The sequence below is a fragment of the Pagrus pagrus genome (genome assembly GCF_965226575.1).
Source record: "Pagrus pagrus genome assembly, chromosome: 1".
Classification (NCBI taxonomy): domain Eukaryota; kingdom Metazoa; phylum Chordata; class Actinopteri; order Spariformes; family Sparidae; genus Pagrus; species Pagrus pagrus.
In genome coordinates, this window is record NC_140185.1 from 3,619,630 (window position 1) to 3,644,951 (window position 25,322).

At 39.8% G+C, this 25,322-nt stretch overlaps 1 protein-coding gene across 1 annotated transcript in view; it reads left to right on the forward strand.

Annotated features, from left to right (window-relative positions):
* LOC311257956 (neural-cadherin) overlaps positions 1–25,322 on the forward strand; it is a 316,443-nt gene that overhangs the window by 165,089 nt on the left and 126,032 nt on the right. The window contains exons 16-24 of the mRNA XM_084353949.1: positions 1,598–1,741; positions 7,366–7,486; positions 8,220–8,382; positions 10,265–10,933; positions 11,544–11,735; positions 12,641–13,084; positions 13,258–13,588; positions 14,703–14,796; positions 18,883–19,067. Coding sequence (XP_084210075.1) covers positions 1,598–1,741; positions 7,366–7,486; positions 8,220–8,382; positions 10,265–10,933; positions 11,544–11,735; positions 12,641–13,084; positions 13,258–13,588; positions 14,703–14,796; positions 18,883–19,067 — 2,343 coding nt within the window. The remainder of the gene's footprint in view (positions 1–1,597; positions 1,742–7,365; positions 7,487–8,219; positions 8,383–10,264; positions 10,934–11,543; positions 11,736–12,640; positions 13,085–13,257; positions 13,589–14,702; positions 14,797–18,882; positions 19,068–25,322) is intronic.

The following is a 25,322-nucleotide window of genomic DNA, read 5'->3' on the forward strand; positions in this document are numbered from 1 at the left end:
TAGAGAAAGTATCGATTGAGTGCTCGCCTGCATTTGATCTCTTTGGTCACGTGAGCCTTCATATATAGCTCACCACTGAAGTTCATGTGAGAAATACACTTTCAAGAACCCTCTTTCAAATGTATCCTCTGATAATTATAAGTGGCAAATCTGAGGTGAATTCTAACTTAATCACTAAACGTGTTAAATCGGACTTTCCATCAGGTGTTTTAGAGCCAAATTATCGACCCTTGGGATCTAATGAGCTCATTTGTATCAAATATTTGCTTGAAGCATTCACTTTAATTTCCTTACAGTCGGTGAAATATCTCATTCATATTCCAAAAAATCTGTATTTACCTACTACAACATTTTTTGTGACCCCCTTTTGACATACAATCCATCAGTTTAAATTCCTCTTCTGACATTAGAGGATTTGCTGATTTTCTCAGGAATTTGTTTCCTTTGTGTCTCATTTTATTCCTTAACCTGTTTCCTTAACCACATGTTCTCTTCAGGAGTGAAAAAGGTCTTCCTGAATATTTCCTGTAACTACTCTAATTAGTTTCTAATCAGTGGATTCACAAATTACAGTATTAGTTAGTTTATTTACACTGAACACTGGCACAAACTGAGCTTGTGTTTCTTTATAATAATTAAAAGAAAAACAGGACTTAAGTACAAGATGTATTTAACTTTGCACGTGTACACATGCATACATACTTTATCCTCATGCCAAGCACTGAGAGATATCACAGACAAGAGACATGTTGTCAAGTGGTCACAAAAATAACCTTGATAAACACTGTTTTCACAAGCAATAAACAAGCTCTCCGACTACTTTAAAACTAGTGTGTGTGGGGCGGGGTTGGGTGTGTGATTTTTACACATGAAAACATGGATGAGCGGGCAATATTAGCAGGTAAGACGTAGGGAGAGGGGCTTGCTGCTACATCTGCTTATCTGCGTTGTCTTTTTCTCTCCATCCATCCCTACCTACCTCTCTCTCTTTCTCTGATTCTGAACACAAGCAAAGCCCTGTCATCTGTGACTTGTTTTGTTGTAGCTCCAAGGGCTGCATTAGTTTGCTATCTGTGCCATGAACTGTATACCATCAATTCCACCCAGACTTAAATAATTGATCCCGTCTTGAATCGTGTATTGCAAATTATGCTCATTTTGATACTGATATCAAAGGAAGCGTAATATGTTGGGTTGCTAAAGTACCAAGCCTTACACTGATGCCCCCAGGGTGCTTTGTACCCGGCTTCAGCCTGCAGTTGGATGCTGAAGGAAAAAAGAAACAGCTGGATTTAATGGTAAAATAGACAGAAATTGTGGAGACAGATGACAGATGTGATGAAAAAAGTGGTAGACAACAGTGGATGGAAGGGAAAAAAAGGTTATTTTTATTTCTGTGTACATGAAGAAAAGTGTATTTTCCTATGTGTGTGTGCGTGTGTGTGTGATGGCAAAAAGTGACTTAATTGTTGCTATCCAAAGAGAGATAGACAGACGTTCATGTTCACGTTGACAGAATAAGAACAACCCTCATGTTTGTAATCGCCTTTCTCCTCTCCCTCTCTCTCTCTCTCTCTCTCTCTCTTTCTATTTTCAGACACAGCATATGTTCGCGTTTTTATCAGTGACGTGAACGATAACAAGCCAGCGTTTGCACAGGCATCCTATGAAGTTGATGTGGACGAGGATGCTGATGTAGGCTTCGCCATTCTCACTGTCAGTGCCAATGATGGGGATGAAGGTGGGTGGCATGGATAAAGGAAAATATGAATACATGTGTATGTGTTTCTAGGAATGGGGTGATATAGATATAGAACAGGAAAGTGTAGGAGTGATGGAGGGGCTGGTACTGCAAATCCATAATTGGGCACATTTACTTGAGCACATTGCTGAAGTGTTTCTCTTTTCCCTCACTTTTCACTTCACTGCTTTTGTCTGACCCCCTTTTACTTTTTTTTTTGAGGAAAAAAAGATTTGCACTACAAAACATGTCTTGAAGTTATGAAAAATACAGCAGTATGTGAATTTAAATCAGCCACTGTAGAAGAGCCCATCTAGCCTAACCTTTCGATGTAAGGCAAAGAAAGAACCTCTAAAGCGTTTAAATGTGCACTTTCACCATTTTGGGCTTCAAAACATTTTCTTCTTTCTCTCTGGTCAAACATGTCTTACTGTTAAGATGTTGCAGCTGAGTAGCTGTTGAGGAGAAGCTGAATGCAGCTCTGACATGGCTGGTGTTTTTCATTATGTTTCCGACTTGTTGTCCACGGAGAGCTGGCATCATTTTAAAATGCATGATGATAAATTAAGGTGCTCAATTTATTCAAGTTGATGAATGACAGATGTACAATTAGACATAGACATGCACATGAACGTTCAGTTGAAGACCACCTTTCACATGGCTACACTTCATATAGGACAACAGTATCATGATCTATAATCTCAAATTATTATTATTATCTTTTCCTATGTACTTTGAGAGTCCATTCAGTTTTCAGAGTAGAGTTAGGAACAACAGAACAAAGATTACACATTTTGACATAAGGTAGAATTGTTAAACACCCTATACTGGTTACATACTTAGGCCTAATTTATTGACCTTTGCAGAACACTTACCTTTAATTAAGCACTAATAAAGAGGCCTCATTAGGATCTGAGACCTGTCAAGATTATGAAATACAAAGATTTAGATCTCTAGTGGAACATGACGAGACATTCAGCTGTCATTGCCAGAGGCAAATGTCAGCTAACAACAGAAAAGACAAGACCATTAGTACTCTGAGAAATAAAAAAGTGTCTCTCACAGAGTATATTACAGCACTGTGGCTTTCACTATCAGAAGGCATCTAGAAATGGCACAGGACTGTGATCGGAAAAGGTCTGGTATTTCCAGATCAACAACAAAATCAAATGAGACTTCTCATTTTAAGTTTCTAGGGCTTGTGTAACAGAGGGGTGACTGCAACAGACATCAAGATGCAGCTGAGTGAGCGTCAACAATTTTTTTCACACTTTTCCACAGAGCACAGACAACTAAGAGCTAATGGCTCTTTATTTAGCCATCAAAACCACATTAATGCACTTGTTTAAAGCAACATTATGTAACTTCTTTACCTTAAAATAACAACTTCAAAATCAAAGTGATGGTACATAGTCTTGTAAAAGGGTGAATGGTGTCTCTGTCACAGCCACTCCATCCCCCTCCAAGACACAAGATTTCAAGACATAACACTGTTATGGCATAATGACTTTTGTTTGTAGTTAGCACCTACATTAGGTCTGACAAACTGTTATAGACCTGAGATTTGTCTTCACGACAGTGGTGTTGCACTCAGAAACTGTGGGGGGTGCAGAATTGCACAAAATGGCAATTTCTACATAACGTTGCTAATAATAATAAATATAATGTCAAGTAAGAAACGTAAAAACTGGAGTATTGCACAATGGCAAAGATACTGTGAAGTTGGAAATCAATTTAGATTTTAGATCTTTTTAGATATTTAACACTGGATTGCATATCGACTGCCTTTTTACTCCCAAATGTGAGTGTGATACTTCTGACCCAAAAAAGTAAATCAAATTTTAGTTTGCTGTATAATAATACACAGTCACTATTATGCAGCGTGGCTTTGCTGCTGTTTACAAACAGGAAGCCTATAGAGCATACTGAGATGATAACAAGCAGCAGTCAGGGCTCCAGAATGCAACTACATTTTGGGACTATTTTAAGAGATGATGTGACTAAAAATGGATTTGCAAATAAGCCCCAATTTAATGTCAGTTTACTTCTATTTTTTGTGTGTGTCTATTAAGAAGACAGACTAACATCAGGGTAGGTCTCAATAGCTTACATCTATAAGGCTTCTTTTGTTACCTGTGATGACTGATTTTGTTAGTCATCATTTCAGCCAAAGGGTAGACAGAATGCCACAGCATAATGAGGTTGTGAGATATCTGGGTTATAGGTATCAGTGTGTCAGCAGATAGATGCATGAGTGTGATGGGTGCAAAGTGTTGAAACGTGCGAAACCGAAACTACTTGGCCTAAACTAAACAGGACCAAGGCGCTGGAGGTATGAGAATGAGAGAGAAAGAGCATACAGGGAGTGATTGCTGGTCACATACAACTTGGAGACCAGTGCCCCTGGCTGCCTTAATTAACCCCACCCATCAATGTGCTGCAAAAAACAGAGTTATGTATGGAATGGCAGAAATGTAATGGCTGCAACAAGGTCTTTTTGTGGTGGCTTGATTTCTTAAAATGTTCAGGGCCCCAAAGTGTACACATTTTCTTTCTTTAAAAGGAAAAAGTGAATATTATTTAAAAAAAATTAAAAAAATACTGAAAGTGTTGGATTGAAAAGGGTGCCCACACAATTCACTGATGCTCTTGTTTGTGCTTAACAAAAGGTCCAAACAAATTATGCCTGTGAAGAAGTTTTTGGGAATCCCTAAAAGCCACAGCCGATCAGTATGCAGACTCATAAATGTCTCAGTATCTAATTTTCTGTCCAGAAGTGGTCAAAATTACCCGCAGAAAAAAGCATCTTTTCAGCTCATTATCAAGATCATTAGAAGACACCTATTTACTCACTTACTGTATATGTGTGAGTCTAAGAAACTGGCTGGAGTCCAGAATATGGATATTACCACCAACTGAGTGAGATGGAGGAAACAGAAACTGAGGGTTCGGGGGAGAGGGTATAGGAAACAGGCTTCGCAGGCTGAAAGGATTCTGAAAATGTAATCCAAGTCTTCATTTACATCCTCATTTTTTTATGGATTGATATGTTTGATAGCCAAAATGTGCAGTTCAAACTGGATGAAAATCTTGGGGTTCCCCTGGCCTGTCCTTTGGGAACCCCTCCCCTAAAGCCAGTTTGAAATTGATTGCATGTTTGTGTTATCATGGATACATAAGATAAGAAATGAGTCAAAGTAAGCATTACATCGTTTGTATTGGCTGTAGAGGGGTTATTTATTGTGCTGTCCAATGTTGCATATGCAGATGTAATTACATAACAAAACATTTAATGTCCCGTCCTTCTCAGGCAATGCTCTGTTGGTATTGGGTGAATTGATTGTTCTCTCCATGTGAATAAGCTATAATCCTCAAAAGTCATAGGTCACGGACACAACATGTTGAAATTAAACTTTCATGTTTTGTAAATGTTATCACAATCATTAACATTTGTTTTGAGGGCAATAGTGATAAAAAGCACAAAAGACCTTTTCTAGTGTCTGAGGTCTTGGGTATTTGTGACGTCTGTCAGCCCTCTGTGTGTCTGTGTGTGTACTTGCTCTCTTGGTTGTCTTGATGTCAGTAATGTATCAAGGGAGATGAAAACACTTTGAAATTGGTACAACTGGGAAAAAACATTCAGTTTCTCTTTGTTTATTTTAAAAGTTGTGTTAACACTTGTGCTGTTCCTTTTGTCCTTTGGGTCTCAGCAGTTTTTCTAAATACTTAAGAGATTGAGACAAATAGAACAAAGGGAGAAAGAGGGCGAGAGAGAAGAATGGAAGCAATTGCCTATATCCCCTAATGTCTCATTTAAAATGCCAACACACAGACGGTACAAAACGATGTGGATTACTGCATTCTCCTTTCTCCTGCCTTTACTTTCATCTTGCTAATAAGCTGTGAATCTCATCTCATCTTCAGAGGTTTCCCCTTTCTCTTTCATATTAACATGAGGGGTGGTAGATGCAGCGGTGATTGAGATGCAGACCTTGGCTTTACCAGTAATTGCATTGAGAGGGAACATTTTGTTGATCAGCATCTAATAGACTTTATTAAAAATGCTTTGCAGAGCTTAAAAAGAAAAGAGATTATCATGTGAGGTAGGGAGAGACTTTTGCAGATGTGAGGTGGGGGATTTTCACAGCAATATGATTTTAGATGGCTTGGAACAATGGAGTATAAATTATTCAATGGAGTTTCACAATGTTCTGTTGTATTTAAGCATTCTTGTAATTTTACTGAGTTTTGGGAGACAGATTGTGTGTACAGTAATGCCATGAGTAATGTGTAATGCTTAACGTCCTTGATGAAGTTGATCTTTGTATAAATGGTTCCCTTACACTTTATATATCTGTGTCGATATGCACACCATCCAATTAATTCACATTCCTCTGCCAGTCAGCTCATTATACTGTAGCTACAGCACTTACCTACCTACAAACGCTTACTTGCAATGAAAGACCAGATCTCAATGACCTGTCCTTGCTTTATTCTTTGGCTACACTATAGGAGTTCTTCAAGACTAAACCTGACAACAGCAATGTTATTGTACAACACAGACATGTAGACACAGTTCATCTTCAATTCAAAAGGGAGTTCAGTGCTGTTTTCTATGCATGTATGATGATGGGGGAAAAAAGTGAAAAAAACAACAAACAACTGTTAATGTAGTGTTTCCATGATTGACCTTGATGATACCCACCGTGAAGACCTTTGCTGACTTTCTGCTGTTTGAATAATACATAATGTTGATAACAGTTACATTACATTACACAGAGTTGACCCTTTGTGTCAAACAGAAAATGTGTTGTATGTATTTTTGCTGTATATATTTTTACCTGAAAACATTTTTTATTTTTTCTTTCTTTTTTATTTTAAAAGACCTACAATACATCTTAACTTTCACTTCAGTAATTTGCTCAAGGTAACTGGCTTTGAATACATCTTTCAGCCTTAAAGGAACTATTCCACACTATAACTATTTCGCACACTATTCCTTTAAGAAAAACCAAACATTTAAATGTGATTAGTCAGCTTTTGATGGCTAAAAAGGAAAACAAATGCTTCAACTTTGAATGTTGATTTTTAGAACCTGCAGACAGTCTTAGCAGCAAAAGATGTTTTAATAACATTTCTAAAATGTTGCGATCTTGCAGTTAGTAATTTTTGTCTTTTGGATGCTCCTTTTGCATTAATGATACCAAATATGCATTGTTGTTATTGGCTTCATTTTTATAATGCATGGCTTTAAAATAACTGACATTCACTTATAGAATTCTTTCCATGAAGATCCTTTTCTAATGCAGCAGGTAATCACCTATTGTAAAGACAGAGACTGCCTATTATTTAAAGACTAATACGGTCAGATTGCATCAAAAACTTTATATCCTATTCCAGACTGACCGCTAAAGTGGGTTGATAATATCTATCTCAGTTAAGGGAGACAGATTGGTGGATTGGCAGGAACAGAAGCAGTGAACCAGATGGGGACTTCCAATCCATGGGGGATCTGGTACAAATATGGCCATGGCTCCAACAAGACTAAATTACTATACGCTGATGTGTCAGCAACTATGGTTCATTTGTTCAAACTGTCACGCTTCCATTTCCCCGTTCTGCAGGTGGAAACGCTAAGCTGCGTTACCAGATCACATCAGGGAACACAGGAGGGGTGTTTGATGTGGAACCAGAGGTGGGCACTATCTTTATTGCCCAGCCTCTGGACTATGAACAGAACAAAAGGTAAGACGTTCACTTTATAATCACCTGAAACAAAGAATCGTTGTGTTTTCGTAACCTAAGAAAGAGCCTTATCTCCAGTAAAGAGAGAGTGGGTCCTCTATCATGTTTCACACCATGTTTCTGCAGTAGCCCAGACTTGAAAAATAAGACTTTAAAAACTTTAGAGAGGGCCTTTCCCTTTTTTCCTGTTTAAGTGTTTGAAGGGGAATTCAGGTATTTTAAAACTGGGCCCAATATATACATGTCTTGGTGTGTAAAAGAGTTCAAGAGCTTTGGAATCAGGCCCGCAGATCGCATCAGCTGGCAGCCGCAACATATTCCCTTTAGGCAACTCTGACAGTCAAAGTAACATCCACTAAAAGTGCTTGTTTTTGCCATTTACAGGCTGATGTTGGATAGAGATATCTTTTTTTTTTTTTGGTTTGTTTGTTGTTGCCTCATCTAGATTGTCAAAAGCAGTCAAATATTCAGCCATGACTTTGGAAATACATTCTTCCTGGTAGTTCCTTTAAGTAAACTCCAAACTCCTTTCTCCAGTTCTTCCCACTGATTCCAAAACTTATTTTCAGTATTAATCATAACACACCAAACATGTAAATGTATGGCCCAGATTTAAAAATATCAGAATGCTGCTTTTAGAACATTTCAAGTAAGTGTTTTGTACAGAGCTCCTTTAGAACTAATCTGTTGCTATTTTGTAAAAGCCTCTGATAAAGCTGAAACTTTTGCTCAGGTACAAGCTTCATGTCCTGGCTTCAGATGGGAAGTGGGAGGATTATACAACAGTAACGGTAAACGTTGTCAACAAGAATGACGAGGCTCCAGTGTTTACCGTTAATGAGTACTATGGCAGCGTCACAGAGGAACTGGATGGCTCACCGGTGTTTGTGTTGCAGGTATAGTCCTCTCATTATTAACTGCTTGATAAGAGTGTGTGAGAGTTTTTGAATGATCTGTTTCATTCACTAAAGCATAAATAGAACATTGTCTTTCTTACAAAACCAACTTAAATCCTTATTATGCTTGTCTGAAATCAATTACCCATATTTATCATATGCTGTGTCCAAATTCAGGGGCTGCGTCCTTCAAAAGACCTGGCCTTTGCGGCCTCCGAAGGCCGGGTCCTTTGGAGAGACCTTCGAAGGCTGCGCCAACCGTTGTTAAATTGGACGGTCTAGCCTTCGGAGTATTTCCTGGTTGCGTCACCAGATGTTCCCGCCCTTACCCTTACGTCACGATTTCTGCCACCCAGGACCGCGAAAGATAGTTGACTGAATGGATTTTATGGTTTTCTGAACGTCTAACATTTTGAAAGTGAAGGCTTTTAAGGCTTTACTTCCAACGGCATAATGCTAATTTATGCCGTATGCTAATGCATTACCAGCGTCACATATTTTATCTGAAAGTTAAAATTTGGAGGTTTTCCAAGTCCCCTGAAGTTTAACATATCTGGTGTTGGATGTTCAAATTAGTAAAAACCGAGTATAATCCCAATACTCACATTTAAATGTCAAGTCTGTGCCATTTTTCTTGCTTTCCCTCTTCTTTTTCGGGACTGAGCAGTGGCGCGCAAAGGATCTTGGGATATGGGAGGCCGCAAAGGATAGTAACGGTGCGTCCTCCGAAAAGAGGGAAAAGAAGGCTGCATTTGTGGGCTGCATTTGAAGGAGCCTTCAAATTTGGACAGCCTTTGCACAGCGTTGTGACGCAATTGGCCTTCAAATGCGCCCTTCGAAGGATGCAGCCCCTGAATTTGGACACAGCTATAGTGCAAACAATTCTGAGTGCTAAATCTTCCATTTGTGAGAATGGAAAGTTTGACAGGTATAGCAACAGTAACAAATGAGAATGGGGCATTCTGAATGATGAACTGCACAGGCAACACAAAATATCAAAATATACATTTTTATTGTACATTTAAATGTTTGTATGTTTGTAATGTATTTTCCTGCCATGCTTTCAAAGCTTCTTTGGAAGTCGGCTGGAATCTATTTGAGATTGTTGCCACCATTATTTAGTATTTAGTTAATTATTTAATTTGGTAAGTCAGTTATTTTTTGGGATGGGGGATTTCATTTTTTGAATTTGATTTTAGTTTTTATCCAGTAATTACTGTGCAGCCATGGCACATACTGTATGGTTCATTGTGGAATCATTCAGGCTTTAACTCTGAAGCTAGTGTATGTATTTCATATGTAATCATTCTGGTAAATTTTAACTTATTTTAACTTGTGTAACTGGTAATATGCAAATACATTTAGTTTCATGCAGTTCTAGAGTAATAACTCACTTTGAATATTGTCTCACCATTATTAACAGTGTAGCTATCACGTGAGAGAAAACACTCACTCACTTTTCAACTATATACGGTGTTTTTTAAATAGTAAGCCTGGTGCTCTCTTCCCTCTCTACATATGTAAGAAGACATGTCTTACTCTTCTAACAGAACATGAGTTCATTTTGGCTCTACATCACACTGCAATTAACGTTGTGAATTGAAACATCTCTGGCCTGCCCTGGGTGTAATTGCTGCTGATGTGTTGAGGATCAGTGTGAGAAGGAGCAGACAGAGGAAGAGAGGCAGGAGAGGTGGGGGATGGAGTTGAGGAAGGATGCCAGATTTACCTACCGGAGAGTTCATAACTACACAGAGCTGTTGTGAAGTGCTTCCAGTCAAGATATCACTCCAAGTCAGCAGCATTTCAATAATTAAATAGTGTAAAAAAGTGACTATACTGTCATCACTCTCTCTGTCTCGCTGTACCTTTGATGTTGTAGGTAACAGCATCTGACCCAGATAAGGATGCTGACCAGGAGGCCCTGCGTTACTCCCTCCATGGCCAGGGTGCTGAGAGTGAGTTCATAATTGATGAGGTCACAGGCAAGATCTACGCCCAGCGGACATTGGACCGCGAAGAGCGTGCCGTGTGGCGTTTCGTTGTCTTGGCCACAGATGAGGGTGGCGAAGGTCTGACAGGTTTCACCGACGTCATCATCAATGTGTGGGACATCAATGACAATGCACCTGTTTTCACCTGCGCCCCCAGCTGCCACGGAGACGTAGCGGAGAACTCATTGGTTGGGACATCTGTGATGGAGATGACTGCCACTGATCTGGATGACTCTGCGGTCGGGCAGAATGCTGTGCTCTCTTACAGGATTATAGGTAGTTTAGACGCCACCAACATCGGGGTCGGAGGAGTACCTACCTTCTCAGAAATGTTCACTATCAACCCCACCACAGGGACCATCAGTGTAGCCATGAGCGGTCTGGACAGAGAGCAGGTTGAGTCCTACCTCCTGGTTGTAGAGGCCAGAGACGGGGGAGGGATGACAGGAACGGGAACCGCTACCATTCAAATCAAGGATATGAACGACCATGCTCCAAGATTCACCGATCACTCCTGCATGGCAAGGATCTCTGAGAATGCAGAGCCTAATGCAGAGGTGGGTCAGAGTGTCCCCTGTTTATGAGGCACCATTTTTTATGACCTTATTTTATGTCAATAATGGCTTGAAGGCACCTGTTTAAGAAACAAGCTTAATTATCATTGTGTTGGCCCTTTTCCCATAGAAGAGCATCTACTGGCATATGCAATGCTACAATATTATGGTATTTTCTTGCTCAGTACAGGACACATTGAAGCTCACAAATCAGAAAACAAAGCAAACAAAGAAAAAAAAACACAACTCTGGTTTTGCTGCTCCATATTATAATAAAGAAAATGTTTACATTTAATCTGAAAGGACAAATCATCTGCCATGTATGTGTGTCCTATATATTTAGAACACCTTTTTGTCCGCAGATTCCCATTTAGAACTTGTAAAATATTAGAATTGTGTGTCATTTGTAGCAGAATAGTGTCTTTATGGAAACTGTTAGCATCCAGAAACCAAATTGTCCGCACCATTTCAAATTCTGCCACTTTGCTATTCTCAAAAATACACTACTACCAGAGAGATTTAAATTAATATATCAGAAATGCAAGAAACCCATATATATCCCCAAGGATATGAAGCCTATATATTTTTACCACATTGTATTGTTTGTTCTAAGGTCCTGGAGCTCGCTGCTGAGGACAAAGACACTGGAGAAAATGCCCAGCTGACCTTTAGTGTTGTGGCTGGAGACCAAGAGCAGAAGTTCTACATGGTCAGTCACAAGCAGGAGCAGCGCGGCACCCTGAGGCTTAAGAAACGTCTGGACTATGAACGCCACAGTGAGCAGAGGTTCAACCTCACACTGAAGGTATGTGTAAGTGGTTCCAAAAGCCCTGTTAGACCACAGAGGCTGGTCCTATTGAAGATTATTTGATTCAGCTTCATGTGTCTTTCTCTAATTCATGGGGTTTGATTTTACTTTTGTGGAAGGGACCTTCAGCGAAGGGTGTGCAGCATGTGTGAAGGGGAAATAGAGACACGACTGACAGAAGCAAGATGATGAACAGTGCTGTTGTGCCTGATTTTGAATTGTTGGATATATGAAATGGATTTTAGTAGGCTTCTGAAGTATGGGTGCATTCACTTCTTAGAAGTTCTGAGAATTGTTTAAAGTGATGGAAAAATGGAAAAGGTTAGGGAAAAATTCTTAAGCACTGATCTCAGAGTTATTTGTTTTCTATAGTACTCATAAATCTCTCAAAGCAACCAGTCAGCCCATCAATCAAAAGTCAAGACGAAGAATTTCAAGGTTAAGAGAATGCTTTAAAGCCAGTCAAACAGAAAGTGTCATATGTCATTTACAGACAGGAACTTTAAAGTTCCACTTTAACTTTTCATATTGGTGATAGTGAGAGGGAAAATAACCAGACACGACTGACTGCTGTTATATAAACCAGCTGCAGCACACTTATTTTTGTGCAAACAAATAAAAATGTTATGTTTTATAACAAAATATGGTAAAGAGCAAAAACAGTGGATAATAGGTGGCTTGATCAATTTAGGTAAGTTGCTCTTTTCACCTTTCTTTTGCTGACTATGTAATCGTCATCAGAAATTGTTTGGACAAAAATTACAATCACAATTACTGAAGGGTGTCTTGGATATATTGCAGCCCAGCCTTATTTTGGCTGATAAGATATGATGTTTTTATATTTAATTCTGCTTTTGTTGCACTTTCATGACATGTGAGACTGTATGTGGTTCCTGTTTCAGGTTGAAGACCTGGACTTCTCTAGCCTTCTGCACTGTGTGGTGGAGGTGGAGGACTATAACGACCATGCTCCGGTCTTCATTCCACACTTCCTGTCTCTTGCCCCATTACCTGAGGACATCACCATGGGAACCAGTGTGGCACGTTTGGTGGCCAGTGATTCAGATTCAGGCCAGAACCGAGAGATCACTTATAGCCTGTCTGAAGACTCAGATCCTGATGGACTGTTCACCATTGACCAGTCTGGTGTACTGTCTGTGGCCCGACCTCTTGATCGGGAGGGGATGCCTCAGCATCACTTGGTTGTCATAGCAACCGATCATGGAGTTCCACCTCTAACAGGCAGTGCCACAGTCCAGCTGCCTCTGCTAGATGTAAATGATAACGGACCAGAGTTTGAGGCGGCATACTCACCAATAGTCTTTGAGAATGTGGCTGGACCACAGGTATGCTTGACTGGGTTTAATCTCAATATAACATGTAACATGCTGATGCAATAGTTTGGTAAAAAGAAGGATGTTTGAAAGAAGCAAAGGATAATTGTTTTATATTGGTGGTATGGATAAAAAAATCCAACCTGAGCAAGCCACAAACCCTCATGCTCTCCCTCCTTGTTTAGGTAGTAAGGTTGAACCAAACGTCAACCCTCCTCCGAGCTGTGGACCAGGACTCTCCAGAGAATGGCCCACCCTTCCACTTCACTGTCCCCTCTGAGTATCGCCACAGCAATGATTTCTACCTCCAGGACAACCTAAATGGCACGGCGACACTAACAGCTTTGAGGACGTTTGACCGTGAGCGGCAGAAAGAGTTCCTCATTCCCATTATTATGAGTGACAGTGGCCGTCCAGCCAAAACAGTGACCAGCACCCTGACAGTGACCATTGGTGACCAAAATGATCATGCACATGTGGCCGGGGAGAAGAAAATTTTCATCAATAGTCACCGAGGTGAGAGGGTCATCTGTCTTTAGGAGTTACATTCAAAGACACAGTAAAAAGATGAATAAAGTGATAAGGCTCAGAACTACATGGGTACGGATATGGAATTAATAAAAGTCACTGTCTTCATCTATTTTACTAGCACTTTTTGAACTTGTGTGCAGTAATTAACACACAGAGATACACAATTTTTAATTTGTTTTTCATCTCTGCCTATGTCATCACATCATCGTTGTCTGCATGATCTGTGTTTAGTCAGAAATACTCCCATCCAGTTTTTCTCATGGTCACAAAGGCAATTGGTTGCTTTTTCATCCTATTGCATGTCTGGTATAAGGCTAACAAAGAAACAGCATAGTATCTGTGCTCTACAATGTGACCCTCATGTTTTGTCACAAAAGCTGTTAAGTCATTATATCAGCATCGTATTGAATTCAAAACACGTTGTTTTGTTACTTAAATGTGAGTCGGGTAGAAGTATTATATTTCGCCAACTCAAAAAGATGAACACATTTTTCCATCCATCCTCACCAAATAACAAAAGGCATTGTTACGTCTCTGTTTGTCACAAAAAAGGACATAGATTTTTTTATATTCTTATACCCAAATTAACTAGAACAATGTCATAGCATTATCAGACATAACCATTGAAAGTCATGACTCATAACATTTTTCAACATTTTTCAATCATTCAACATGTCAAGATCCGCCTTTACATTTTGAAGGGTACTAACACTTTCTGTTATGCCTTTCCTTCTCTGTGTGCCAACCACCTACAATGTCACTTACTGCTGAAAGGAAATTATGAATGATGCCAGAGACAATTACTGTACATTCACCTTTATTTGATTTATATATATACACACATATACACACACTATGATATGCATCGTCATGACTTTAAGGTTCTTGCTCTTGATGTATGGTATTAATGGTAATGCATAACACATGCAACACACACTTGAGATACACATGCAGAGAGGCAACGCCTATTCTTACAATAGAAGCTTCTATACATCGTAGGCCATAGCAGAGCAATATCTTTCCTCTCAAAACTGAAATGCATAGTGTTAAGGGGCATTGAAAAGGGTGAACTGATATGCAATTTTTTCTTCTGTCATAGGCCGCATGCCCACTACGGTGCTTGGAAAGGTCTACTCTCCTGACCCTGATGACTGGGACAACAAGACGTACGTTTTTGAAGGACATGTACCGAGGTAAATAATGTGACCCTTCTCTAATTACTCAAGCAAACATACAACAATTTTATCAGCTTAAAACACACACTTAGTTGAAGGCCATTCAAACGCGGTTGCCATAAAATTGCTGATATTATCCAAATGTGTTTTGTTTGTGAGTGTTTTCTAATCAGAAATCTGTCATAAACACTTTTCAAGTCACAAATCTTTACAGGTCTGTAGTAGGGTTGGGCGGTAATACGGTAATAAGGTATACCGCGGGGTCTTAAAAATAGCAACGGTACCGGTTCAATACCGGCATTAAAAAAAATACAATGCACTTATATAGGAGATAAGGATTAAATAGTAAATATAATTTATTTAGTGGCAGTATTTCGGTTCCGAGAAAACGAAAAGGGAGAGGCGGTAAATACTGACGAGGCAATTAATAAATTGTGCAATAAGGACGCATCTCCAAAACAACAATGCACGCCCTTTTCACACAGAGACGCCGTATTATCGCCACAGCGGCGGTTCGCCAATTCTCCGCCGTTGGTTGTTCACACAGAGCCGAGCAGCTCCGGCGTAAAAGACGAACCAGAGTATAATTCACACAGTAAACTGGCACTGCAGCTCCAAAAGCGGCGTGACAATACGCGTCATGGTGATGACGTGTGTTTTTTTCAAGGTGTTTCCCCGGTGTCCTCCTGTTAATCTAAACATGTACCTGCTGACTGTTTATCATCATATGATGCTGTTATAATGTGTTGTGATTGAGATCCTGACCCACGAAACATCCTGGAAAGTGACAAAGTTACGTTCTTCTCTAAATTACATAATTACATAATCGCCATCAGTCAACAGGACGCTGTCTGACTATGTCACTCGGGGAGAGAGGCTGTTTTCTGGGGGGAAAGTTCACTGAAAAATCACTGCGACAAACAGTTGGTGAGTTTTTTGCCGGGGACAGATGCTGTTTTTCAGGCAGAAATGTGACGAAGAGTCGGTAGGACCGACAGGCTGACAAACACTTCTCCACGTATAACAGTTACTACGTTACTGTTGTTTAAGCTAAAACCTCCTCATTAAATCAGACTGATAATTCTATAGTCTTTATTATATTGTTTTTATCATCTTATTGGCTGGCCCATAGTAAATCTTTGCCAGCTTTTTGAAACCAAAAGTTTGTCATGAGAAGACTGTCATGAGTGAGGGAGTGACTGACTGACTGACTGACTGACCGGCAGACCCCATTAGTTGGTCAAGTTTTGGAGTGTTCCCCTTTGCTGTTCCTCTTGCTAAATGAAGAAGTGCTGAAATTAGTTACTTTACATATCTTAATTCCAAACTCCATGGCTATAGACACGGCTCTCTAAGCCTATCGTTATTGGGCACATCGCTCATCGCACTTGCACAGTACAAAAGACTTTTAATCCATACTCACGTAATACATGCCCCACCTCTGTCTCACATTTTGTATAAATTGGGCTGAGCCTGGACAGTTGGCTCCTAATCAGCTTTTCCTTAAATGATAACTTTATTCCCTTGGTGATTTATTGTATGTTGTTGTATGCACAAATGAAATGTGATGACACTTGACATTTTGAATCACCTTCCACACAGTGAGCAGTTCCAGCATGTTAATTTGGAGACACATATGTCACTGTTACCCCCAACAACCTGTGATGAGCATGTTTGCTCTCCACCTTGAGAGAGATGTGCCTAAGAACGCTGAGATGTGTGGCATAGCTGACAGGACGGGAAGGTTTTTTCATTAGGCTCAACTGGAACATTATCAGTAATATAGATCATTATTAATCACCCTACGAGGTACGTATTTATTATCCTACCCTCTCACTGAAGGTACATAGTGCACAAACAAGTGATAGGGAGGCAGAGTGGCTGTGACATAGACACCAGTCACCCTATTACAAGACAATGTACCCTAGAAATGATTTTGAAGCTATTATTGTAAGGTAAAAAGTTACATAATGCTGCTTTAAGTCATATGTCATGCTCATATCTTTAACTCTGTGTAAACTGTATTCTATACTGGCTGATTTATTAATAATGTTACGTCCCCATAAGGCCAGGGGATGAGGGGCGTAACATAGTAAAATAAAACAGAGCGTAATGGAGGGAAAATAAACTGGATGTGGTTGTTAAGCTAGAAAATAGTTTATTTAAAAAAAGTAACACTGGTCAACAAAGGAAGATTAATCAGCAAAAGAAAATGTGCAGTCTGTAGCTCAGTCACTCAGCCCACTGGCACCAGCAGCACTTTATATCAACTGGCCTAAGTGGCAAGTAGGATCAGGTGTGGACCTCCACACATGTGCAAGGAGGGGGAGAACGAGGGCGACACCTAAGTGAAAGCACAACACAAACGAGCCACTCCACACTAGGGCTGTAACAATAAACTCAACTATTTACTAGAAGTGTCATTTGCTTTATTACAGTAACATCTCTTTCAAATCAAACATCTTAAGAATTGAAATTACTGGTTATGTGTAAAAAATGTTTGACTCAAACGATGCTTAATCATGACAGGTCACGTGTTACTTCAGTAACCAAGATGGAACAAGAACAAATTTTACTGTAAGCACTACATGAAATTGCAGATTAACATTTGATATCCAGGACTCTACATCACAGACACTACCTCTGACTATCTGTGTAACAGCCATATACTTGGTTTGACCTAGTCACAATCCTTTCCAGTTTTCCTCCTCAGCTTGATTGCTATGTAATGGCTAATTCATCCCTCCTTCCAATGTTATTCCTTTTTATTGTGTCTGTGGTTTCTTGTCGTTGGATGTGGAGGTTCTGGTCTGTTCTGTAAAATCTCGCTCCTTGAGACTTCCCTCTATCAAATGTGACAATGAGCAGATACATTTTTCACTTTCACACACCCGCACACACCCACACACACACACACAGAAATCAAAGTGACATTCCAGCACCCCACACCTCAGTTATCTTCCAAACTCTCTGATAGTCAAAACTCAGCCTATATAGAGGACCGGGTGTAATACGGGCCATTAACATTTCATGACAGCTCTCGTCTCTTGATGTTTCAAACCTGAGTCGAGTTCAGAACACATTGTCTTCTCACTGCTTTGTACTGTACTGGCTTTACACAAAACTGAGCCTGTCATAGCTCATTCAGGTCTGCTTTATATATTTCCGTTTCAGTGCATCAAATCAAGTGGTTGTATTGTAGTTGTATCTATCGTTTAGTGAAACAAACAGTGCAGAAAGGAAATATGTATTTTGATTTAGATATCATTGCCAATAATGAAGGAAAGTATGCGTAAATTGGGAAAGTATTGGTAGATCTACTAGAGATGTAAAATTGTCGATCAATGAAATCTGGAATTACATGCTAGACCTCAGATATAACCTTCGCACCACAGCATATGCTGTAAATTGATTTCATGTGACCCTTGTCTCTACAAGTGCTTTATTATTTGATTTGCCAAGGTTCTGTCTTGGATTTCCTTTGTAATTAAACTTGAATGAGCTCATTTACTGTACATGGGGTGCATAGAGACAAGGACCAAGTAAATTTGCTTCCTCGCATGTCTTTCTGCCTATTAGTGGGTCTCATTTTCCCCCCTGCCTCTCTTTTCCTAATGCGTTGTCTCTCTTCACTTTCCATTATTGTCCCAGAAGGCAATTGGTTTACAGCAGAAAAACAGAGTAAACACTAAAACACGGAATCAAGCACCGAGTAAAACGCATGGCTGAAGGGGATGATTCCTTATGGCTAATTCACACTGCTGTCGGACACAGATGCAAAATTCTGAAGCTTTCAATCTACCTTGGGATCTTTATGCACAGAGTTGAACTGTGCTGTACTCTGCTCTGCTTGCCTGTACATTACTTCCACTCTCTGGCTGATATTGCAGGTACATCCAAACCCATGTACTATTGATATCAACACAAAAACAGTCACACAGCTGAGCAGTCTGTAGCCTCTTACCCAGGCGCCGCCCCTCTCCCAAACTAGGTGAAAGGTTAAACTTATTCATCGCTGTACAGGGCTTAGCTTGTGTGAATTAGAATAGAGACATTACAATGTTTTCATCTAACCCGTTTAAAACTGTGTCTGTTCTTTGCCAGTTACTTTATCCTGAACAAGCGGACAGGTTTCCTGATCATCAAGGAGAACGCTCCACCCGACACCTATCAGTTCCAGGTCCGTGTGTCCGATGGAGTTTGGCCAGATGCTGTTTCCACTGTCACCGTGCACGTGAGGGAGCTGCGAGACGAGGCCATCTACAACTCAGGGTCTTTGCGTCTGGCAGGTTTGTACAGACACACACACCCCTATCTTTGTCTTTGCTCAAAAATGGTCTCTGGTGTGACATGTAACATCCTCAATCCTTCTTCGGCTATCCACTGACTCCTGGCAGCTGGTGTTGTCTGTTTTTGGTGTTCACTGAGTCTCTTGTCCAAGGATCTTTCTGTTTCACAGATACAGTTCTTCACATCTGTTGAGTGATGCTATGTTCTATTGTACTAGTACATTGGTTCCGTGTTATCATGTGAATGAATTTCCATATCTAGCTGCAAATGAGATAGCTGAGTTGTCATAACTTGACCTACATAAAGTAACAGTTTAACCAAAAATGTCTTTATGTCTGGTTTACTGACAACATTCTTCTCTAGTTATATAATATACAACCAAACAGGTTTTGTCATTTGACTAACTTCCATCACTTTCTGGTTTTAATACAGTCCACCAATTCTTCATCGGTATAATTCATTTTTTAGTTGCACTTTCAACAGCACTTTTGAGTGGATCCAGTGGAGACCAGATATGCAGGGTTTTTCCTGGCACCAAATAGGGTGGTGGTGGTAGAGGTATCAGATTTTTTGCTTGGTTAATTGGCATGAAAAATGTTTTGAAAATGACCAACCATCATGATAGCGTGATATGGGCAGACTACAGAGGTACACAATACAGACCTACAACATACAACATTTAATGTAGAACCATAATGTATTATTATTATAATTATTATTATTATTATATTTTTGTTGTTATATTTACGTGAATGAATGTGTAAAAGAAATGTGACTTTAGGACAATTTAGATTTTCAATAAGATCATTGCATTATTTGGATTTATTCATACATAGCCTTTTTGAAATACATAGGCTTACAGACTCTAAAGGACACAGCATAGCCCACTAGCTTCAGCAATGTAATACTTGTTGGTTGCTAGTCTAGTAATGACAGGTGATTCTGAACCACAAGTTGGGATTTTGGAATGGAAAGTTTGGAAAGCCTACCTGTATTCCAGGACACATTTCAGGAGGGACTGAAAAGGTAAAACACATCAATATGCATTAAAATAGTACGCTAATACCAACATTACCATAATATTAAACTACCAACTACCGTTTTGTAAGCTCAAGCAAATTTTAACCAAACACATTAGCTGCCATAGCCTATAATTAATTAATTGTTAATACTACTGCTTCTGTGTGCTCCTCCAAATCAACACTGCTTACCACTTGAGGAATATGATGGCCAAACAGTTCGTGGATTTTTTTGTATTTGGAAACTGGAGCCTCCAATGCCTACTTCCTTTTCTCTCTAAGCTTTTCAGCTCCTCCTTTTTCTTTTTCACATTTTCATCTGATCTCGCTGTTGTTGATGCATGTCTAGATTGTTAACGCAACAGGGGGCAGGCCAGGCCATTGGTCAAACGAATTTCCTAGCAAGCCATCCTTTGCAACTTTTGGGGAGACAACAACCACATTGAATAAATGGTGGATAGCCTAAGCCAATACATATTTTTTTTGTAATAAATCAGTTTTTGGATATTCCCATAGCCTAAGGCAAAATATGAATTGATCAAAAAAGGTTGTTACTCAAAACCAACTGTAAGTACAGCCAGGGAAAGTGATGTATAAAGCACTAGGGCCTGTGAAAAGGCATGACAGTCCAGTGTAAGCGATATCATTTGACCGGTTCAACAATGCGGCGGCCAGATGGCCAGTCCACCACTGCACCCACTCAAATATCAGGACACCACCCAACTCTGAAAGCTCCTCAGACCACTGGAGGAAATTTCTTTGAGGAATTTTTAAGTTTATTTTCTTCCTCTGCTTCCATTCTGGGATGTGGACATAGTCAGGGTCCGCGACAGCACCGCGATGGAAAACTGCTGTCATTGCATGTTTAAAAAAAAAAACTGTGATGAAGATGTGGAATGATTATTGTGTACATTTTCCCAACATGACCATTTTAAATGGTGGTGGCCTGGAAATCTGTGGTGGTGGCCGCCTCCAAAATTAATATACAGGAAAATCCCTGATATGTATGCACAATTGTGTTAATGGAAATTTAGTTAATGTTCAGTTCTGAACATTACACAGTGGTGTAAAAACCAAGTGGAAGCCTGACATTTCTCCTCATACAGACTGACGTAACTCCTTTTACTCCCAGGTTCACAGAAGACAGTCCTTGTTTTGAATTTCCAGTTTAGCTTTGGGCTGTTAAAATGCCCCATCCAGTTTTACCAGTTTTGACATTAATACCAAAGTGCTTGACCCCCTTGCGGATGGCCTCGCAAGCACACTTTAACCAGTTTACAGCTGTCACAAAGATCACAGCTGTCCTTCTGATTGATGGCTTGTGACATTCATGCTATTACAGCAAAATGTTGGACTTACACCGATCAACCATTACATTATAACCACCTGCCTGATGTTGGTAGGTCCCCCTTTTGCCGCCAAAGCAGCTTTGACCCGTCGAGGCATGGACTCCACAAGAGCTCTGAAGGTGTGCTGTGGAATCTGGCACCAAGATGTAAGCAGCAGGTCCTGTAATCCAGATTCAAGTCCTGTAGGTGTAGGTCTCCATGGATTGGACTTGTTTGTCCAGCACATCTCACAGATGCTCGACTGGATTGAAATGTGGGGAATTTGGAGGCCAGGTCAACACCTTGAACTTGTTGTAGTGTTCCTCAAACCATTCCTGAATAATTTCTGCAGGATGGCAGGGGGTGTTATCCTGCTGAAAGAGGCCAAAGCCATTAGGGCATACCATTTCCATGAGGGGGTGTTCTTGGTCTGCAACAATGTTTATGTAGGTGGTACATGTCAAAGTATCACCATTGCAGACTGGGAACACCCAACAAGAACTGCAGTTTTGAAGATGAGCTGACCCAGTTGTTTATCCATTATAATCTTACCCTTGTCAAAGTTGCTCCAAACCTTTCGCTTGCCCATTTTACCTCCTTCCAGCACATCAACTTCAAGTACAAAATGTTCACTTGCTGCCTAAAATATCCCACCCACTGACAGGTGCTATTGTTAAAAGATAATCAATGTTCTTCAACTCCTCTGTCAGTAGTTATAATGTTATGGCTGATCGGTGCTGCTAAAACATAAAACTGTGCCCAACCTAGTAATGCTGAGGAGGGAGTATTGGAGAATATGGTCATTATTTGCACACTTGTCTCCAGTCATAGAAAATTAATGAGTGCTGATTACTGTATACTCTAGTTGTTTGCAGTGTTTCAAAGGACTGTCACACTCTCAGTTAAAGATGTTTCCTTAGCAAAAGATTACACCCATTTATTAATCCCTCTCTCCTGACTCATGGGATCTCAGTTGTCCCTGGCGCATACAGAGAAAAGCCTGTTTCCATTCCTTATGCTGGCAAAATAATTAATCGAGAGGTTTCGCCCAGCCAGCACATTCTCTTCACATGTTGAGCAGCATCCATCATTACCTGATGTACAGCACATCGGCTGTCTGCTCAGAATTAAATTTGCTTTAGAGAAATGGGACATGGCTGAAGGATTTTTATGATTTCACAGATATTGAAATAGAAGCAGAGGGGGAGGCCAGAGGGTGCACTCCAAAGACGAGAGAAGAGTAGAGATGAGAAAGGAGGAAAGGAAAGGATGGAGGGGAGAGTCAAGCCTCATATAAGTAGATAAAAGGATTTGCTCCTCATTTTGAAAACAGGGCTAAGGTAAATTAATCAGCACCAAACATAGAGACGGTATAGTGGAGAACAGCTGGCACCCACATTTCAATATTTGTGCAAGGGAAATGAATCCTTTCACAAAACGTAGACTAGAAAATGTGTGTTTAAGATGAATAATGGAAATCAATATTGAAAGAAACTGCTCTCAGTTATGTTATATTGCGATTAACACTAAAAACTGTTTTTTTCTCAATTTAATTTAAAATAATAAGGTTAGTTTTTGTCAACAGCTAAGGGTGCAACAATACACAGAAGTCATGGTTTGAGGTAAAAGTTTGGTATAACAGGAAAAAAGCAACTACAAAAAAATCCTTTTTTTCCCCCCCAATTCATTTATTTTCAACAGACAGTCGAGCAGTTACAGTTTGTTTAACCTCGTGTCATTTAGTCCCTCCTGAGACGGTTGGTACATCCTGTAGTGCAATAAGTAATATACAACATACACTCTTGCATACTGTAGGTCATATATGCAGGGCTGATAAAAAAACAAAAGGCATTATAGGTCTTATGTCTTTGTCCCTGTCTGCTTTCACATCGAGAGGCTGCTTAAAACAGTGGGAATAAGTTGCTGGACTTGTGATTGGCACATCTCAGTAGGGGTGTCAAGTTTTTCCTTCTCAGTCGGAAATCGATCTAAATTAACTTTCAGTGTGATCATTGACCTCAAAGGCAGTACCAAAGACTCTGTATTGGTTTGTTTGGGAAGTGGATTCCCTCAGGACAGATTTGAGAAACTGAAACTTGTAACTGAATTAACCTTTGTTTATTGTTGAAACACCAAAAGGGTGGTATTTTTGTTGAACGCTGAGATTCTTCATTTTTGAATAAAATCAAGCTGCTGTTGTAAAATACCCCTGTATTCTTAAAGAGTAGATTGAAAATGTATATAAATTACATTTGTCAGCGATAAAACCATCTGTTGATCTTTACAAATCTAGATGTGACAGTCTAATGACATAGCTGTCATTGCTGAAAAAAAAATGCTTAAATGGAAAATCAAATCCAATTAAATCATGACTCAACAATGGAAAGACAAACTGAATCGTGGCCTTGGAGAATCATGACACCCCAACATCTGGATGATGCAGTGTAATATGCGTTAACATGTTCGATGGGTTTCCACTCACATACAACCGTTGAACAACACTGACACACTGTCCTTGTCCGACCCTTCACTCACCCTTCACTGCTGACGTACATTTAACGTTGGAACCCTATCAACAACCTTTCCTCGAGGGGTGGTCACTTCATTGAGGATTTTTAATTGGCTACACTGTCATTAAAGGGCTGTTAGCTGGAGAGTGTATTGATTTATTATGCCCTGGTTGTAACAGACGGACTTGAATTGAAAGCAGGAGAGCACAGGTGTCAGCCATTGCAGAATCAGAAACACTCACATGCTTTTAACCCGCAGTTCAGCATTGAACAAATTCACCAAAAATGCTAGTTTGACGTTTCAACAAAATGTAATATCAAGGATTAATGACTTTGAGATCATCCTGAGGTGTAGACTAGTGTTGAGTTTGTGCGTGCAGAGGATATGTAACAGAAACCATTTCCAGGATTTTATTTTTCCATGTGGAGCTTTGGAGTAAACAGTCTCATTGATTCTCAGTCTCGGGGATTATGAAAATATTCTACTTATAGCATTACTTACACCCTCCTTGACATTCTAAATCCCATTTCAAGAACAAATGTGGAATGCAATAAGGATGCACAAAGAAGGCACTAGTTAAATCTGGCTTGCTGAGATTAAGGCTTTCTCCCTCTGTCTCTGTATCCCTCTCTCTCTCTCTCTCAATATTGATATAAAGGTAAAAAAAATGTGATAAACAAAAAGTCCTTGAAATGTCCACATAACACTATCTTAGAGTGAAATGCACAGTGCTCAGGGTGAAAGCACAATCAAAAATGCATTAGTGCATACACTGCATGCAGCAGGCCAACGCCGTTTGTGTTACTTGATAAAGACAGACGGGCTTTATAAACTCTTTTTGTCAGCAGAACGTCCTTAAACAGAAGATTCAGAGCTGAGTTGTTAACCAAAATAATTCACTATCTCTCTTTTCACATCTGTGTGCCCTCTGAGATGTGCACAGTGGGATCAATACACAGAAATTGGAAAAATATTTCAGTTTGCTACTACAGGGATTATATGTGAGATACTTGAAACTCGGTCACCTCCCTTACTGATCTGGCACTTTATTCATCTCTCATATTGCCCCTGTCACTGTCCTTGTGTCAGTTTATTCAAAGAGCAGCTAAAATGCAAGTATGAAAACTATGAAAAGCAGAAGAAATACCATAAAACCGTGTCTCCTTTTTCTATTTATTTTTCTTGTGTGTTTATAATGGACCAGATTCATCAAATGGGGGAAGGTGTTAAGCTCTTGTACTGTACATCACCATGCCAACAAATGTGCCACATTTTAAAACCAATCAAAGGGGCACTCTACCAATCTTACACCCAAACATCAGTTTACTGGTCATTCAGCTTATGAAATGTGACAAAACAACCATGATAGTATCATGAAGTTATCTTTGCTTTGGCT